The sequence below is a fragment of the Mustelus asterias genome, chromosome 14, assembly GCF_964213995.1.
Source record: "Mustelus asterias chromosome 14, sMusAst1.hap1.1, whole genome shotgun sequence".
NCBI classification, from domain to species: Eukaryota; Metazoa; Chordata; class Chondrichthyes; order Carcharhiniformes; family Triakidae; genus Mustelus; species Mustelus asterias.
The window spans coordinates 115,001-135,147 of NC_135814.1; the positions used below are offsets into that span (position 1 = coordinate 115,001).

The following is a 20,147-nucleotide window of genomic DNA, read 5'->3' on the forward strand; positions in this document are numbered from 1 at the left end:
GAGGTCTGATTTTTTTCCCTGGCAACCCTTTTGTTCCTAACGTATGAATGCCTTGCCGCTTTGGCCCCAAACTCTCACTCTTGCCAATTTTCTGGCCCTGAATCTTGCTCCTTCTTGCCACTTTAATGTCCCAAATTTTCACTCTCGCCACATTTATTGCCCCAAAATCTGTCTCCATCACCACTTTTATGATCTCAACCTTTTGCTCGCGCCACTTTTATGGCCACAAGCTCTCTCTCTATCTCTCTTACCAATTTTATTGCCCCATACTCTCTCTCTGTCTTGACGTTTTAATGGAACTGATTGTTGCCGCTTCTCCCCACTTTAAGGCCCTGTACCTCACTACTTCCCCTCACATTTATGACCCTGAACTCCAGCTCGTTTTCCCTGCTTTGATGGCCCTGTATCTTGTGCACTCGTCATTTTTATGGTCGCTGACTCTTGCTCCTTCTTGACACCTTTATAGTCCTGAATTCTCTCTCTCTGTCTCCCCCACCACTTCTGTGGTCCTGTACTCTCACTCACTCTTATCACTTTTATGGCTCCAAATCCCTTCCTTCTTGCCATTTTTATAGCCCCAAATTCTCGTTCTCGCACCACTTTTAAGGCACTGATTGTCATTCATTCTCCCCATTTTCTGGCCCATACCTCGATCTATCCTGCTACATATATGACTCTGAACTCTGTCTCTCTCTCTTGCTGCCTTTATGGCCCCAATCTCTCGCTCTCTCCCACCCCTTTTATGGCCTCAAACTCGTGCTGTCTCTCCCCACTCTTGTGGTCCGAATCTCATGTCATCTCACCACTTTTATAGCCCTGAACACACTCTCTTTCTCTCTCTCACCATTTTTATGGTTCTGAACCCTAACCATTTTTATGGTTCTGAACAGTGTCCCCAAACACTCACATATGTCATGCTTTTTTGGCCCTGTACTCTCACTCCTTGCCACTTTATGGCACTAAAGAGAATAAAATTTTGGGCAAATAGTTTCACATATATTTTGTTTGTAATATATATAAATGATTTGGAGGAAAATGTAACTGGATTGATTAGTAAGTTTGCGGACGACACAAAGGTTGGTGGATTTGCGGATAGCGATGAGGACCATCAGAGGATACAGGAGGATATAGATCAGTTGGAGACTTGGGCGGAATGATGGCAGATGGAGCTTAATCCAGACAAATGTGAGGTAATGCATTTTGGAAGGTCTAATACAGATAAGAAATATCCAGTAAATGGCAGAACCCTTAGGAGTATTGATAGGCAAAGGGATCTGGGTGTACAGGCACACAGGTCACTGAAAGTGGCAATGCAGGTGGAGAAGGTAGTCAAGAAGGCATACGGCATGCTTGCCTTCATCGGCCGGGAAATTGAGTTTAAAAATTGGCAAGTCATGTTGCAGCTTTATAGAACCTTAGTGAGGCCTCACTTGGAATATAGTGTTCAATTCTGGTCGCCACACTACCAGAAGGATGTGGAGGCTTTGGAGAGGGTACAGAAAAGATTTATCAAGATGTTGCCTGGTATGGAGGGCATTAGCTATGAGGGGAGATTGGAGAAACTTGGTTTGTTCTCATTGGAGCGACGGAGGTTAAGCGGAGACCTGATAGAAGTCTACAAGATTATGAGAGGCATGGACAGAGTGGATAGTCAGAAGCTTTTTCCCAGGGTGGAAGAGTCAATTACTAGGGGGCATAGGTTTAAGATGCGAGGGGCAAGGTTTAAATGAGGTAGATTTTTTACACAGAGTAGTGGGTGCCTGGAACTCATTGCTGGGGGAGGTAGTAGAAGTGGATACGGTAGTGACTTTTAAGGGGCGTCTTGGCAAGTACATGAATAGGATGGGAATAGAGGGATATGGTCCCCGGAAGGGTAGGGGGTTTTAGTTAAGTCGGGCAGCATGGTGGGTGCAGGCTTGGAGGGCCGAAGGGCCTGTTCCTGTGCTGTAATTTTCTTTGTTCTTTGTTCTATTGAGAGCTGGCATGAATGTGAGAGACAGAATGGCCTCCTTCTCTGTTGTAAACCTTTTATGATTCCAATATGATGTTCTGTGGTTTGGCATCAAATTTTGTTTAAAATAACTTTTATGAAGTGACTTGGGGTGTTTTAATTTGCTAAAGGCTCTGTATAATTTCAGGTTTCCGCTATGGTAGCGATATTATCCCATTCTCACAAGTGGATCAAGAACAGATGAAATACAAAACAGATGGGAAGTGCTTCAGTGTTCTCGGATTTACCAAGTCTGCACAAGTAAGCAATGGTTAAAAAAAGCATGTCTTGTATACCCCTCCAGTCACAATAGCTGATGTTCTGCACATTTAACATTAAAAATCCTAACCAGCGCTGCTGGAAGGTTCAAGAATGCAGCTCACCACAGCCTTCTTAAGGGAAGTTAGTGATGGGCAACAAATCCAACCCTTGCGAGAGATGCATATCCCATTCTCCGCTATTTTGTGTATGGGGACATTGCCTAGTATTCCACGTAGGGAGCATTGTCCGATATTCTGTGTGTGGAGATCTGTGGTATAGTGGCGAGCACTGCTGCCTCACAGTGCCAGGGACTTGGGTTCAATTCCTGGCTTGGATCCCTGTCTCTGTGGAGTTTGCATGTTCTCCCCATATAGAAACATAGAAAACTACAGCACAAAACAGGCCCTTCGGCCCCACAAGTTGTGCCAAACATATCCCTACCTTTTAGGCCGACCTATAACCCTCCATCCTATTAAGTCCCATGTACTCATCCAGGAGTCTCTTAAAAGACGCTATTGAGTTCGCCTCCACCACCACTGACGGCAACCGATTCCACTCGTCCACCACCCTCTGTGTGAAAAACTTCCCCCTCACATTTCCCCTGTACCTACCCCCCAGCACCTTAAACCTGTGTCCTCTCGTAGCAGCCATTTCCACCCTGGGAAAAAGCCTCTGAGAGTCCACCCGATCTATGCCTCTCGACATCTTCTACACCTCTATTAGGTCTCCTCTCATCCTTTGTCTCTCCAAGGAGAAACGACCGAGCTCCCTCAGCCTATCCTCATAAGGCATGCCACTCAATCCAGGCAACATCCTTGTAAATCTCCTCTGCACCCTTTCAATCTTTTCCACATCCTTCCTATAGTGAGGCGACCAGAACTGAGCACAGTACTCCAAGTGGGGTCTGACGAGGGTCTTATATAGCTGCATCATTATCCCCGGACTCCTAAACTCAATCCCTCGATTGATAAAGGCCAGCACACTATACGCCTTCTTAACCACCTCCTCCACCTGCGGGGCCGATTTTAGAGTCCTATGGACCCGGACCCCAAGGTCCTTCTGATCCTCTACAGTACTAAGAGTCTTTCCCTTTATATTGTACTCCTTCATCCCATTTGACCTACCAAAATGGACCACGACGCATTTATCTGGGTTGAAGTCCATCTGCCACTTGTCTGCCCAGTCTTGCATCCTATCTATGTCCCTCTGTAACTTCTGACATCCCTCCAGACTATCCACAACCCCACCAACCTTCGTGTCGTCGGCAAACTTACCAACCCATCCCTCCGCTTCCTCATCCTGGTCATTTATGAAAATGACAAACAGCAAGGGTCCCAGAACAGATCCCTGGGGCACACCACTGGTGACCGCCCTCCATTTAGCAAAAGACCCATCTATACCCCCTCTCTGCCTCCTTTGGGCAATGATGTGGAGATGCCGGCGTTGGACTGGGGTGAACACAGTAAGAAGTTTAACAATACCAGGTTAAAGTCCAACAGGTTTATTTGGTAGCAAAAGCCACACAAGCTTTCGGAGCTCTAAGCCCCTTCTTCAGGTGAGTGGGAATTCTGTTCACAAACAGAGCTTATAAAGACACAGACTCAATTTACATGAATAATGGTTGGAATGCGAATACTTACAACTAATCAAGTCTTTAAGAAACAAAACAATGTGAGTGGAGAGAGCATCAAGACAGGCTAAAAAGATCTTACACATCTTTTTAGCCTGTCTTGATGCTCTCTCCACTCACATTGTTTTGTTTCTTAAAGACTTGATTAGTTGTAAGTATTCGCATTCCAACCATTATTCATGTAAATTGAGTCTGTGTCTTTATAAGCTCTGTTTGTGAACAGAATTCCCACTCACCTGAAGAAGGGGCTTAGAGCTCCGAAAGCTTGTGTGGCTTTTGCTACCAAATAAACCTGTTGGACTTTAACCTGGTGTTGTTAAACTTCTTCCTTTGGGCAAGCCAGTTCTGGATCCACCGGGCAGCAGCCCCTTGGATCCCATGCCCTCTCACTTTTTTTAGAAGCCTTGCATGGGGGACCTTATCGAACTTTTAAAGGTACAGACAATGTGAGTGGAGGGAGCGTTAAGCACAGGTTAAAGAGATGTGTATTGTCTCCAGACAGGACAGTTAGTGAGATTTTGCAAGCCCAGGCAAGTCGTGGGGCTTACAGATAGTGTGACATGAACCCAAGATCCCGATTGAGGCTGTCCTCACGAGTGCGGAACTTGGCTATCAGTCTCTGCTCAGCGACTCTGCTTTGCTTTGTGTCGTGTAGGCCGCCTTGGAGAATGCTTAGCCGAAGATCAGAGGCCGAATGCCCGTGACCGCTGACGTGTCCCCCAACAGGAAGAGAACACTCTTGCCTGATGATTATCGAGCGGTGTTCATTCATCCGTTGTCGTAACGTCTGCATTGTCTCCCCAATGTACCATGCCTCAGGACATCCTTTCCTGCAGCGTATCAGGTAGACAACGTTGGCCGAGTTGCAAGTGTATGTACTGTGAACCTGGTGGATGGTGTTCTCATGTGAGATGATGGCATCCGTGTCGATGATCCGGCACATCTTGCAGAGGTTGGTGTGGCAGGGTTGTGTGGTGTCATGGTCACTGTTCTCCTGAAGGCTGGGTAGTTTGCTGCGGACAATGGTCTGTTTGAAGTTCTGCGGTTGTTTGAAGGCAAGAAGTGGGGGTGTGGGGATGGCCTCGGCAAGATGTTCGTCTTCATCAATGACATGTTGAAGGTACGGAGAAGATGGCGTAGCTTCTCCGCTCCGGGGAAGTACTGGACGACGAAGGGTACTCTGTCCGCCGAGTCCCATGTTTGTCTTCTGAAGAGGTCGGTGTGGTTTTTTGCTGTGGCGCATCGGAACTGTCGATCGATGAGTCGAGCGCCATATCCTGTTCTTATGAGGGCATCTTTCAACGTCTGGAGGTGTCTGTTGCGATCTTCCTCATCTGAGCAGATCCAGTGTATACGGAGGGCTTGTCCATAGGGGATGGCTTCTTTAAAGTGTTTCGGGTGGAAGCTGGAGAAGTGGAGCGTCGTGAGGTTATCCGTGGGCTTGCGGTACAGTGAAGTGCTGAGGTGACCGTCCTTGATGGAGATGCGTGTGTCCAAGAATGCAACCGATTCCGGAGAGTAGTCCATGGTGAGTCTGATGGTGGGATGGAACTTGTTGATGTCATCATATTGTTGTTTCAATGATTGTTCACCATGAGTCCAAAGGAATGAAAATGTCATCGATATATCTCGTGTATAGCATCGGTTGAAGGTCCTGTGATCATCGACATGGATGCCATCATCTCACGTGAGAACACCGTCCACCGGGTACACGGTACATACTCTTGCAACTCGGCCAACGTTGTCTACCTGATACGCTGCAGGAAAGGATGTCCCGAGGCATGGTACATTGGGGTGACCATGCAGACGCTACGACAACGGATGAATGAACACCGCTCGACAATCACCAGGCAAGACTGTTCTCTTCCTGTGGGGGAGCGCTTCAGCAGTCACGGGCATTCAGCCTTGGATCTTCAGTTAAGCGTTCTCCAAGGCGGCCTTCACGACACACGACAGCGCAGAGTCACTGAGCAGAAACTGATAGCCAAGTTCCGCACACATGAGGACGGTCTAAACCGGGATGTTGGATTTATGTCACATTATCAGTAACCCCCACAGCTTGCCTCCTGGCCTTGCACAATTTCACAAGCTGTACTGTCTGGAGACAATACACATCTCTTTAACCTGTGTTGAATGCTCCCTCCACCCACATTGTCTGTACATTTAAGACCTGGCTGGCTGTAGAGATTTGCATTCTAATCAGTATTCTGTAATTTGATTTCTGTGTCTGTGCCCTGTTTGAGAACAGAGACCACTCCATCTGACGAAGGAGCATTGCTCCGAAAGCTTATGGTATTTGCTACCAAATAAACCTGTTGGACTTTAACCTGGTGTTGTGAGACTTTTTACTGTGCTTACCCCAGTCCAATGCCGGCATCTCCACATCATGACTATCCCCGTGGACAGTGAGGACCCAAAGATCAAAGCCAAAGGCTCTGCAATCTCATCCCTTGCCTCCCAAAGAATCCTAGGATATATCCCATCTGGCCCAGGAGACTTATCGACCCTCAGGTTGTTCACAAGCGCTAATACATCTTCCCTCAGAACATCTACCTCCTCCAGTCTATCAGTCTGTATCACACGCTCATCCTCAAAAACATGGCCCCTCTCCTTGGTGAACACTGAAGAAAAGTATTCATTCATCGCCTCTCCTATCTCTTCTGACTCCATGCACAAGTTCCCACTACTATCCTTGACCGGCCCTAACCTCATCCTGGTCATTCTTTTATTTCCCACATAAGAAGGGGCGGCACGTCCCACATGGGGCGGCACGGTAGCACAGTGGTTAGCACTGCTGCTTCACAGCTCCAGGGACCTGGGTTCGATTCCTGGCTTGGGTCACTGTCTGTGTGGAGTTTGCACATTCTCCTCGTGTCTGCGTGGGTTTCCTCCGGGTGCTCCGGTTTCCTCCCACAGTCCAAAGATGTGCGGGTTAGGTTGATTGGCCATGCTAAAATTGCCCCTTAGTGTCCTGGGATGCGTAGATTAGAGGGATTAGCAGGTAAAATATGTAGGGATATGGGGGTAGGGCCTGGGTGGGATTGTGGTCGGTGCAGACTCGATGGGCCGAATGGCCTCTTTCTGTACTGTAGGGTTTCTATGATTTCTAAGAGTAAAAAGCCTTGGGGTTTTCCTTGATCCGACCCGCCAAGGACTTCTCATGCCCCCTCTAAGCTCTTGAGAAAGTGAGAGGGTATGGGATCCAAGGGGTTGTTGCCTTGTGGATCCAGAACTGGCTTGCCTGCAGAAGGCAGAGAGTGGTTGTAGATGGGTCTTTTTCTGAATGGAGGTCGGTCACCAGTGGAGTGCCCCAGGGATCTGTTCTGGGACCCTTGCTGTTTGCCATTTTCATAAATGACCTGGATGAGGAAGTGGAGGGATGGGTTGGTAAGTTTGCCGACGACACGAAGGTTGGTGGTGTTGTGGATAGGTTGGAGCGATGTCAGAAGCTACAGCGTGACACAGATAGGATGCAAGACTGGGCAGAGAAGTGGCAGATGGACTTCAACCCGGATAAATGTGTAGTGGTACATTTTGGCAGGTCAAATGGGATGAAGGAGTATAATATCAAGGGTAAGACTCTTAGTGTAGAGGATCAGAAGGACCTTGGAGTCTGGGTCCATAGGACTCTCAAATCGGCTTTGCAGGTAGAGGAGGTGGTTAAGAAGGCGTATGGTGTGCTGGCCTTCATCAATCGAGGGATTGAGTTCAGGAGTCGGGAGATAATGCTGCAGCTATATAAGACCTTCGTCAGACCCCACTTGGAGTACTGTGCTCAGTTCTGGTCACCTCATTACAGGACGGATGTGGAAATGATTGAAAGGGTGCAGAGAAGATTTACAAGGATGTTGCCTGGATTGGTTGGCATGCCTTATGAGGATAGGTTGAGGGAGCTCGATCTTTTCTCCTTGGAGAGACGAAGGATGAGAGGTGACCTGATAGAGGTGTACAAGATGTTGAGAGGTATAGATCGGGTGGATTCTCGGAGTTTTTTTTCCCAGGGCTACGAAAGGACACAGGTTTAAGGTGCTGGGGAGTAGGTACAGAGGAGATGTCAGGGGTACGTTTTTCACTCAGAGGGTGGTGGGTGAGTGGAATCGGCTGCCGACAGTGGTGGTGGAGGCAAACTCAATAGGGTCTTTTAAGAGACTTCTGGATGAACACATGGGACTTAATAGGATTGAGGGTTATAGGTAAGCATATATATCAGCCTAGGTAGGTAGGGACATGACTGGCGCAACTTGTGGGCTGAAGGGCCTGCTTGTGCTGTATTTTTTCTATATTCTGTGTTCTAACAATCACAACCATTATTCATGTAAATTGAGTTTGTGTCTTTATATGCTCTGTTTGTGAACAGAATTCCCACTCACCTGAAGAAGGGGCTTGCAGCTCTGAAAGCTTGTGTGGCTTTTGCTACCAAATAAACCTGTTGGACTTTAACCTGGTGTTGTTAAACTTCTTACTGTGTTTACCCCAGTCCAACGCCGGCATCTCCACATCCTAACAATGTTAGGCAGGAACTGAAGAATGTAGACTGGGGCAGATGTTTGAGGACAAATCAACATCTGGCATGTAGAACATAGAACATAGAACATTACAGCGCAGAACAGGCCCTTCGGCCCACGATGTTGCACCGACCAGTTAAAAAAAAAAACTGTGACCCTCCAACCTAAACCAATTTCTTTTCGTCCATGAACCTATCTACGGATCTCTTAAACGCCCCCAAACTAGGCGCATTTACTACTGATGCTGGCAGGGCATTCCAATCCCTCACCACCCTCTGGGTAAAGAACCTACCCCTGACATCGGTTCTATAACTACCCCCCCTCAATTTAAAGCCATGCCCCCTCGTGCTGGATTTCTCCATCAGAGGAAAAAGGCTATCACTATCCACCCTATCTAAACCTCTAATCATCTTATATGTTTCAATAAGATCCCCTCTTAGCCGCCGCCTTTCCAGCGAAAACAATCCCAAATCCCTCAGCCTCTCCTCATAGGATCTCCCCTCCATACCAGGCAACATCCAGGTAAACCTCCTCTGCACCCTCTCCAAAGCCTCCACATCCTTCCTGTAATGTGGGGACCAGAACTGCACACAGTACTCCAAGTGCGGCCGCACCAGAGTTGTGTACAGTTGCAACATAACGCTACGACTCCTAAATTCAATCCCCCTACCAATAAACGCCAAGACACCATATGCCTTCTTAACAACCTTATCTACTTGATTCCCAACTTTCAGGGATCTATGCACACATACACCTAGATCCCTCTGCTCCTCCACACTATTCAAAGTCCTCCCGTTAGCCCTATACTCAACACATCTGTTATTCCTACCAAAGTGAATTACCTCACACTTCTCCGCATTAAACTCCATCCGCCACCTCTCGGCCCAACTTTGCAACCTGTCTAAGTCTTCCTGCAAACTACGACACCCTTCCTCACTGTCTACCACACCACCGACTTTGGTGTCATCAGCAAATTTGCTAATCCACCCAACTATACCCTCATCCAGATCATTAATAAATATTACAAACAGCAGTGGCCCCAAAACAGATCCCTGAGGTACACCACTTGTAACCGCACTCCATGATGAATATTTACTATCAACCACCACCCTCTGTTTCCTATCCGCTAGCCAATTCCTGATCCAATTTCCTAGATCACCCCCAATCCCATACATCTGCATTTTCTGCAGAAGCCTACCATGGTGAACCTTATCAAACGCCTTACTAAAATCCATATATACCACGTCCACTGCCTTGCCCCCATCCACCTCCTTGGTCACTTTCTCAAAAAACTCAATAAGGTTAGTAAGGCACGACCTACCTGCCACAAAACCATGCTGACTATGTGAAAGGCTTTCAAGTGTAAGTTGATAGCGATTCAGAACCGGTACATTCCTGTAAGGATGAAGGATAAGTATGGCAAGTTTTGGGAACCCTGGATAACGAGAGATATTGTGAGCCTAGTCAAAGAGAAAAGGAAGCATTGTCAAGGCTAGGAGGCTGGGAACACACGAAGCAAATGTGGAATATAAAGAAAGTAGAAAGAAACTTAAGCAAGGAGTACGGAGGGCTAAAAGGGGTCACGAAAAATCATTCAAGTGGATAGAGCCGTGAAGAAGGCCTATAATGTGTTAGTGTTTATTAACAGGGGGTTTGAGTTTAAGAGCTGTGGGGTTATGCTGCAACTGTACAGGACCTTGGTGAGACCACATTTGGAATATTGTGTGCAGTTCTGGTCACCTCACTATAAGAAGGATGTGGAAGCATTGGAGAGTGTGCAGAGGAGATTTACTAGGATGCTGCCTGGTTTGGAGGGTAGGTCTTATGAGGAAAGTTTGAAGGAGCTAGGGCTTTTCTCTTTAGAGCGGAGGAGGATGAGAGGCAACTTAATAGAGGTTTATAAGATGATGAAGGGGATAGATAGAGTGGACGTTCAGAGACTATTTCCTCGGGTGGATGTAGCTGTTACTAGGGGGCATAACTATAAGGTTCATGGTGGGAGATCTAGGAGGGATGTCCGAAGTAGGTTCTTTACTCATAAGAGAGTGGTTGGGGTGTGGAATGGACTGCCTGCTGTGATAGTGGAGTCGGACACTTTAGGAACTTTCAAGCGGTTATTGGATAGGCACATGGAGCACACCAGAATGATAGGGAGTGGGATAGCTTGATCTTGGTTTCGGACAAAGCTCGGCACAACATCGAGGGCTGAAGGGCCTGTACTGTGCTTTACTGTTCTCTGTTCTATGTTCTTAATATCGGGGAAGTTAAAATCTCTCACGACATCAACTCTGTTACTTTTATACCTTGCCAAAATCTGCCGACATATCCTATAAATCTGCGCGATATGGTTGCAGTGATGGAGACTTGGTTAAAGAAGGACAGAACTTGCAACTGAATATTCCAGGGTATCAGTGTTTTAGGCGAGACAGAGGAGGGGCTAGAAGAGGTAGGGGAGTAGCAATACTGGTTAGGGAGCATATTGCAGCGGTACAGAGGGTGGACAATTTGGAAGGATCATGTAACGAGACACTGTGGGTAGAGCTATGAAACAGGAAGGGTGCAGTCACTATGCTGTGGTATACTACAGGCCTCCCAACAGCCCACGGGAAGTTGAGGAACGGATATGTAAGGAGATTCTGGCCAGGTGCAGAAAAAATAGGGTTGTTGTTGTGGGAGACTTTAATTTCCCTCAGAAAGACTAGAAATCCCTTAGGGCTGGGGGTCCGAACGGGGAAGAATTTGTAAAATGTGTCCAGGAACGTTCTTTGGAATAATATGTTGATAGTCCAACTAGAGAGGGGGCTATACTGGACCTAGTACTGGGGAATGAGCCCGGTCAGGTCATCAAAGTTTCAGTGGGGGAATATGTGGCAAACAGTGACCACAATTCTGTAAACCTTCGGATAGTCATGGAAAAGGATGAGTGTTGTCCTATGGATAAGGTGCTGAATTGGGGGAAGGCTAACTACAGCCGGATTAGGCAGGATTTGGTGGCTGTTGATTGGGAGAGGCTGTTCGAGGGTAAATCCACATCTGGCATGTGGGAGTCTTTTAAGGAGCAGTTGATAGGAGTGCTGGACAGGCATGTGCCTGTAAAGGGGAAGGACAGGAAAGGTAGGATTCGAGAGCCGTGGATAACCAGAGAAATTATGGGTGTAATCAAAAAGAAAAAAGAGGCAAAAAGGTCCAGGCAGCTAAAAGCAGATGAAGCACTGGAGGAATACAGAGAAAGTAGAAAAGAACTCAAACAGGGAGTTAGAAGGGCAAAAAGGGGTCACAAAATGTCCTTGGCAGACAGGATTAAAGAGAATCCCAAGGCATTTTATACATACATTAGGAACAAGAGGGTTGCCAGAGAAAGAGTCGGACCTCTCAAGAACAAAGGAGGGAAATTATGCTTAGAACCAAAGGAAGTAGGTGAGATCCTAAATGAATACTTTGCATCAGTATTCACAAAGGAGAGGGACACGTTGATTGGTAGTGCCTCAGAGGGATGTGTAGACCCGTTAGACCAAATCTCAATTACAAGGGAGGAAGTGTTAGGTGTTTTAGGAAGCATTAAAGTAGACAAATCCCCAGGGCCAGATGGCATCTGTCCTAGATTCCTGAGAGACAAGAGATGAAATTGCTGGGCCTCTAACATAAATCTTTGTCTCTTCATTGGACACAGGTGAGATCCCAGAGGATTGGAGGATAGCAACTGTGGTCCCGTTATTTAAGAAGGGTCGCAAGGATAACCTGGGTAATTATACTCCAGTGAGGTTGACGTCCATGGTAGGGAAATTGTTGGAGAAGATTCTTAGAGATAGGATCTATACACATTTAGAACTGAATAGTCTCATTAGCGATAGACAACATGGTTTTGTACGGGGGAGGTCATGCCTCCCAAATTTGGTTGAGCTTTTTGAGGAGGTGACAAAAATGATTGACGAGGGAAGGGCCGTGGATGTCGTCTACATGGATTTTAGTAAAGCATTTGACAAGGTCCCTCATGGCAGGCTGGTGCAAAAGGCTAAATCTCACGGGATCAAAGGTGAACTAGCTAGATGGGTATAGAACTGGCTTGGCCATAGAAGACAGACGGTAGCAGTGGAGGGGTCTTTTTCTGATTGGACATCTGTGACTAGTGGTGTTCCGCAGGGCTCTGTACTGGGGCCTCTGCTGTTTGTGATATATATAAATGATTTGGAAGAAGATGTAGCTGATCTGATTAGTAAGTTTGCGGACGACACAAAGATTGCTGGAGTTGCGGATAGTGATGAACATTGTCAGAGAATGCAGCATGATATAGATAGGCTGGAAAACTCGGCGGAGAAATGGCAGATGGAATTTAATCCAGATAAATGCGAAGTGATGCATTTTGGTAGATCTAATGCAGGGGGGAGCTATACAATAAATGGCAGAACCATCAGGAGTATAGACACACAGAGGGATCTGGGTGTGCAAGTCCACAGATCCTTAAAGGTGGCAGCACAGGTGGAAAAGGTGGTGAAAAAGGCATATGGCATGCTTGCCTTTATTGGACGGGGCATAGGGTATAAAAGTTGGCATATGATATTGCAGTTATATAGAACGTGGTTCGACCAACATTTGGAATACTGCGTCCCGTTCTGGTCGCCACACTACCAGAAGGACGTGGAGGCTTTGGAGAGAGTGCAGAAAAGGTTTACCAGCATGTTGCCTGGTATGGAGGGTATTAGCTATGAGGTGAGATTGAGTAAACTAGGGTTATTCTCCCTGGAAAGACAGAGGTTGAGGGGTGACCTAATAGAAGTTTATAAAATTATGAAGGGCATAGATAGGGTGAACAGTTGGAAGCTTTTTCCCAGGTCAGAAAGACAAACACAAGGGGTCACAAGTTCAAGGTAAAGGGGGCAAGGTTCAATACAGATATGCAGGGGATGTATTTTACACAGAGGGTGGTGGGGGCCTGGAATGCACTACCAAGCAAGGTGGTTGAGGCAGACACGCTAGGATCATTTAAGACTTATCTAGATAGCCACATGAGCAGACTGGGAATAGAGGGATACAAACGGATGGTCTAGTTAGGAACACATGATCGGTGCAGGCTTGGACGGCCGAAGGGCCTGTTCCTGTGCTGTATTGTTCTTTGTTCCTCTATCTCCTGCTGGCTGTTGGGCGGCCTATAGTAAACCCCCAACATTATGACTACACCCTTCCTATTCCTGAGCTCTACCCATATTGCCTCGCCGTATGAGCCCTCCGAGGTGTCCTCCGGCAGTACAGCTGTGATATTTTCCTTATGATGTGGAGATGCCGGCGTTGGACTGGGGTAAGCACAGTAAGAAGTCTCACAACACCAGGTTAAAGTCCAACAGGTTTATTTGATAGCAAATACCATAAGCTTTCGGAGCACTGCTCCTTCGTCAGATGGAGTGGATATCTGCTCTCAAACAGTGCACAGACACAGAAATCAAGTTACAGAATACTAATTAGAATGCGAATCTCGACAGCCAGCCAGGTCTTAAAGGTACAGACAATGTGGGTGGAGGGAGCATTCAACACAGGTTAAAGAGATGTGTATTGTCTCCAGACAGAACAGCGAGTGAGATTCTACAAGCCCAGGAGGCAAGCTGTGGGGGTTACTGATAATGTGACATAAATCCAACATCCCGGTTTAGGCCATCCTCATGTGTGCAGAACTTGGCTATCAGTTTCTGCTCAGCGACTCTGCGCTGTCGTGTGTCGTGAAGGCCACCTTGGAGAACGCTTACCTGAAGATCCAAGGCTGAATGCCCGTGACTGCTGAAGCGCTCCCCCACAGGAAGAGAACAGTCTTGCCTGGTGATTGTCGAGCGGTGTTCATTCATCCGTTGTCGTAGCGTCTGCATGGTTTCCCCAATGTACCATGCCTCGGGACATCCTTTCCTGCAGCGTATCAGGTCGACAACGTTGGCCGAGTTGCAAGAGTAGGTACCGTGTACCTGGTAGATGGTGTTCTCACGTGAGATGATGGCATCCGTGTCGATGATCCGGCACGTCTTGCAGAGGTTGCTGTGGCAGGCTATATCTCATAGAAGACAGAGGGTGGTGGTGGATGAAAAATTTTCAGACTGGAGACCAGTTACCAGCGATGTACCACAAGGATCAGTACTGGGTCCTCTGCTATTTGTGATTTTTATAAATGACTTGGAGGAGGGGGCTGAAGGGTGGATCAGTAAATTTGCAGATGATACCAAGATTGGTGGAGTAGTGGATGCCCCTTCATTATCTTATAGAGACCTATAAGATAATGAAGGGGCTGGATAGGGTAGAGGTGGAGAGATTCTTTCCACTTAGAAAGGAAACTAGAACTAGAGGGCACAGCCTCAAAATAAAGGGGGGTCAGTTTAGGACAGAGGAGGAACTTCTTCTCTCAGAGGGTGGTGAATCTCTGGAATTCTCTGCCCACTGAAGTGGTGGAGGCTACCTCGTTGAATATGTTTAAATCACGGATAGATGGATTCCTGATCGGTAAGGGAATTAGGGGTTATAGGGATCAGGCGGGTAAGTGGAACTGATCCACTTCAGATCAGCCATGATCTTATTGAATGGCGGGGCAGGCTCGAAGGGCTAGATGGCCTGCTCCTGCTCCTATTTCTTATGTTCTTATGAGGTGAAGGGCTGTTGTAGGCTGCAAAGAGACATTGATAGGATGCAGAGCTGGGCCGAAAAATGGCAGATGGAGTTTAACCCTGATAAGTGCGAGGTGATTCATTTTGGTAGGACAAATTTGAATGCGGATTACAGGGTCAAAGGTAGGGTTCTGAGGAATGTGGAGGAACAGAGAGATCTTGGGGTTCATATCCACAGATCTCTGAAGGTTGCCACTTAAGTGGATAGAACCGTGAAGAAGGCCTATAGTTTGTTAGCGTTTATTAACAGGGGGATTGAGTTTAAGAGCCGTGGGGTTATTCTGCAACTGTACAGGACCTTGGTGAGACCACATTTGGAATATTGTGTGCAGTTCTGGTCACCTCACTATAATACTCCTGTGAAGCACCTTGAAATGATGGGGAGACTTCCCCGGACGGGCTAGTTCCTGGCGAGAATCGTGATGGGCCGGAGAATCGGGTGTCAGGCTAAAAACGGCACCAAACCTGTCGCAATGTTCTTGGCTGCCTCACTAGCCTCAGTCGGGTCCTCGTGATAGCAAGCAGTAACCTGATAATTGTGTACACCTGCTAATTATTATATATTTTCTTTAATTACAGATTTTGCGGCATTATTATGTTGGACGGCAGGTGCTGCAGGTATTTGCTGCAAAGGATGATGAGGTGAGACCAGAGCTTTAGTGGATTTCTTGAAATGTGTACAGGAGAACGTTTTAGACCAATGTGTAGAGGATTCAACAAGGGAAGGAGCTGTGCTGGACCTGATTCTGGGGAATGAAGCTGGACAGGTGGTTGAGGTGGTAGTGGGGGAACATTTTAGTGAAAGCGATCACAACATAGTACAATTTAAGTTGGTTATGGATAAGGAAATAGACAAGTTGCAAGAAAAGTTTTGGATTGGGGGAAAGTGGAGTTTAATAAAATAAGGCAAGACCTGGCCAAGGTAGATTGGGAACAGCTACTAGTGGGGAAATCTACAGAAGAGCAATGAGAGGCATTCAAAAAGGAAATAGGGAGGATACAAGCCCATCTTGTTCCCTCTAGGGTGATAGGAAGGAGCAACAGGCCCAGAGAACCATGGATGCCCAGAGTTATTCAGGGGGCAGCAAGGTGGCGCAGTGGTTAGCACTGCTGCCTCACAGCGCCAGGGACCCAGGTTCAATTCCCTGCTTGGGTCATTGTCTGTGCGGAGTCTGCACATTCTCCCCATGTCTGCGTGTGTTTCTTCCGGGTGCTCTGGTTTCCTCCCACAGTCTGAAAGACGTGCTAGTTAGGTGCATTGGCCATGCTAAATTCTCCCTCAGTGTACCTGAACAGGCGCCGGAGTGTGGCAACTAGGAGATTTTCACAGTAACTTCATTGCACTGTTAATGTAAGCCTACTTATGACTAATAAATAAAACTTAAAAACTTACTAGGGGATTTTCATAGTAACTTCATTGCAGTGTTAATGTAAGCCTACTTGTGATAATAATAAATAAAACTTAAAAGGGAAGAGAGGTTTTTAGCAGGTACAACAGGAGCAAATCAACAGAGGCATTAGTGAAGTATAGAAAATGCAGGGTGTAGCTTAAGAAAACAATTAGGAAAGCAAGGAGGGGATATGAGAAAGTTCTGGCTGGTAAAAATAGGGAAAATCCCAAGATATTCTATAAGTATATCAATGGGAAGAGGATAACCAGGGAAAGAGTAGGGCCCATTAGGGACCAAGGGAGCAGTCTGTGGGTGGAGGCACAGGGCATTGATAGAGGGTTGAATGAATACTTCACACCCATCTTCACCCAAGAGAATGAGGAAGAAGGTATGGAATTCAGACAGAGAGACTGTGAGGTTCTTGAGCAAATTGACATAAGGAGTGACAAGGTATTGGAGGTATTGGCATGTTTAAAAGTGGATAAATATCCAGGTCCAGATGAATTGTGCCCCAGGCTGCTGTGGGAGGCAAGGGAGGAGATTGCAGGGTTTCTGACCCAAATCTTTAATTCCTCTCTGACCACAGGGGAGGTGTCTGAGGACTGGAGAACGGCTAATGTGGTTCTGCTATTTAAGAAGGGTTGTAAAGATAAGCCAGGGACTACAGACCAGTGAGTCTTACGTCAGTGGTAGGGAAACTATTGGAGAAACTTCAGAAGGAGAGCATCTATCTCCACTTGGCAAGGTTTGATCAGGGATTGTTGTACCTGTTAATTCTCAGATACTTTCAACCAGTTTACTTACTCCAAGGTTTTACCCCGGTGCCCTTATTTGCAAGGTGGACAAAGGACAAACACAAGTAAAGATTCAACAAGTTTATTAAATAACACTATTAACCCTTAAATTACCCACATAAAACAAGAGGATACCCCAGCAGATTCAAGTATACTACCCGTAAAGATGGCTTGGTTAAACTGCAGGCCCGATTCTCTGAGTCCCCCTGGTCTGTCGTCACGAAGGTGAGTCTCGATGGCTGCTTCTTCCTTCCTTCCTTCTCTGGTCAGTCTTCCAGATGGTCACGGCTGTCTCCCCTGTCGAGTCTTCCCTCCTGTGTGCCTCTGAGCGTGTCCCTTTATCCCCAGCCTGCTTGCCTTTCCAGAAACTTCTCTGGCTTCTGGCCAATGAGGTCCCAGGAGGGGGTTCCAATACCCAGTGGGTTTCTTGATGTCTGCCCGACAGGACACCAGGGTCCGCCCCCAGGTGTCCATCTCCATGTTGTTAAACTTGTTATCAGGTAAGGTTTCTACAGGATCTCTTGGTGACAGAAAGTCTGGCCCGATCTGGGCTTCTAACAATAGACCGATGCATTTCAATGGGGTGCCATGATCTCCTGCTAAGTCTCAAGTAGAGTGTAACGACCTTTGATGGGTGGTTGATGGGTCAGGCCCAGACACATTTGTGTACTGTACAATTGGCCTGCCTGCGGTTTGACTGTGTTTGATTTCCATGTGCCTAATTCTTTAATTTAGGATATCCAATTTTATCATCCTTAAAACTAGGCCCTGTTTATATCACCACATTCCCTCCTCTTGATCCAATGAGCGTCAGCGAACCGGATCACACAATTCTCACCAAACCATCTGAACAAGCAAGTACCCCGAATCTGGAGTTGACAGTAGCATCCGTAACCCACAATAGTACTAACAAATTTAAATGAAGTAAAATAATTTAAAAAAACAATAAGCAATTGGGTATATACAAAACAAAGCAATAAACAGTACAAAATGACAAGTGACCAAGATGGGAGAGTATCAAGGCTCTTGATTGTAGAGCCTCTCCCGATGTCGGATGGCCCTTGCCGAAATTCCTTAGGATGATAGGGAAGCCGGAGCAGTCGGATTGTTGTTGGAAGAAAACGTGGTTGGGAAACTTCCAAGTTGCTTCTGTAAATCAACCATATACTGGTAACACTGAGCGTAGTAGGTCAACTGGGCACCAACATAGTCATGCAGGCAACGAAGGTGATGAGCATGTGTACTGCTAATTCTTTCAAGCAAAAGTCTTGTGATCTCTGCCTGGCGATCAAATTCACCTTGTGTAATTCGCATTTCCTGTTCTGCTGCTGAACGGGCCTCTGAGACCTTTGCCTTCTTCAGTCTTGCTTTTGCTGCATCTAAATCAAGTCTTTTATTCTGCAAGAGTTTACGTTCTTTAGATATTGTTCTGTAGTCCCCTTCCAGAAAGTTTCTAAGGGGTGCCAAAAGGTTGACCTCTGACGAGTGTACTTCCATTGGGCGTGGGGTGAACCACGTATATCCGGGGTAGCGTAGGCTGATCGGTCTTTGGTTGGTGTGGTGTCTGTGTTTCGGTCTGCGACAAGGAGTCCCAGATAACAGGGAAGTATGTAGTTCATTCTGGGGAAGATCAAGGTAGCACCTGTTAATTCTTATTAATATCTGATTCTCTTTTCCTTTTCTTTACTAGAATGTCATATGACTCCTCTTTTTTATAGAATAAAACCAAATAAATAAGTAAAGGAATAATAAAGGCCCAATCGTGTCATACGAAGGGTAGTGGGGTAAGGAGTTTGCAGAGCGTGAAAATAAAATGTTGGGTATGTGGCATGTGTCCTTGTTGTTGGAGGACTATGGCACGATATAACAATGGATTCTTCATCTCACAACCAAACTGTGGTGTGTCGGAAGATTATGACGCAGTATAATGTGGGCAGATAAACCCTTTTCAATTGGGTGATGCGTGGAGTGGACGGATAAAGCTATTTACAATTTGGACTGTGATGTCCTGATTCTTTCTTAGTGGAGGGAACCTATATGGGCAGGCTTTGGCTGCCAGGTACCCACTGCATTACCACCTCTGGTGGTGAGCGCCGGGTCAAACGGTTCTGGGAGTCCCAGTACCAGGGGTGCCATAGGGGGTAAGGTTTGTGGGTTCCCCATCCTTTCCATCGGGGTCCCCTGGGCCGGGGTTTGGCTGATTCCCCTGGCTCCTCCCCCATTTTGTTTTGGCAAAAATGGCCCCTTGGGGTCTTTTATTGCCGGAACCTGGCATTCATGGGGCTCCCTGCCGTAGGTTATCTTGTCTGCCAGGAATGTGGGGGTTATAGATGCTTGTCGGGCCGGTCCTTCAAGGGGCATGGGTCGGGGTCCATCATCGGGGAACCGCTGAGATGGCCATGCGGGGTAGTTGGGTGGTGCCCTACAGTTCCGGGCGAAATGGTTGGGTTGCCCGCAGGTATAACACTGTGCTTGTGGGCGTGGGCCTCTGGGCTCAGCTCTATATCGTTCTCGGTGTCGGGGGTTGGGCCTATGTCCTGCACGGCCTTGTGGTTCCCTGTGTCGGCAATCAGCAGGAGTGTATGGGTATTCGGGGTTTGCTGGTCCCCTGAAATTTGGTGGTGCCCTGCAGTCCCGGGCAAAATGGCCGATCTGGCCACAGTTGTAACACTGCACTTGTGGGGGTGGATATCTGGACGTGGCCTTGTCTTGTTCCCTGTACCTGGGGTTGGGAATATATCGGGGTTCTGTGCGGGGCTGCGGTTTTCTGTATCGATGATTGGCACGGGTATATGGGGGTAAGTTTCCCTGTCCCCTGTTTCCACCACCCCCTTTGTTATGCCAAACCGGGGCCAGGTCTGTGTGGATCGGGTTCATCTTTCCGTGTTTTGTGGGCTTGGGGGTGTCTGTTTGTCTGACTTCCCGTTCCCACACACGAGCC

The 20,147-nt window shown here is 47.1% G+C and overlaps 1 protein-coding gene across 1 annotated transcript in view; it reads left to right on the forward strand.

The window, feature by feature from the left end:
• Positions 1-20,147, forward strand: part of LOC144503445 (X-ray repair cross-complementing protein 5-like) — a 292,714-nt gene that overhangs the window by 114,555 nt on the left and 158,012 nt on the right. The window contains exons 9-10 of the mRNA XM_078227765.1: positions 2,139-2,251; positions 15,601-15,663. Of these exons, the coding sequence (XP_078083891.1) occupies positions 2,139-2,251; positions 15,601-15,663 (176 nt within the window). The remainder of the gene's footprint in view (positions 1-2,138; positions 2,252-15,600; positions 15,664-20,147) is intronic.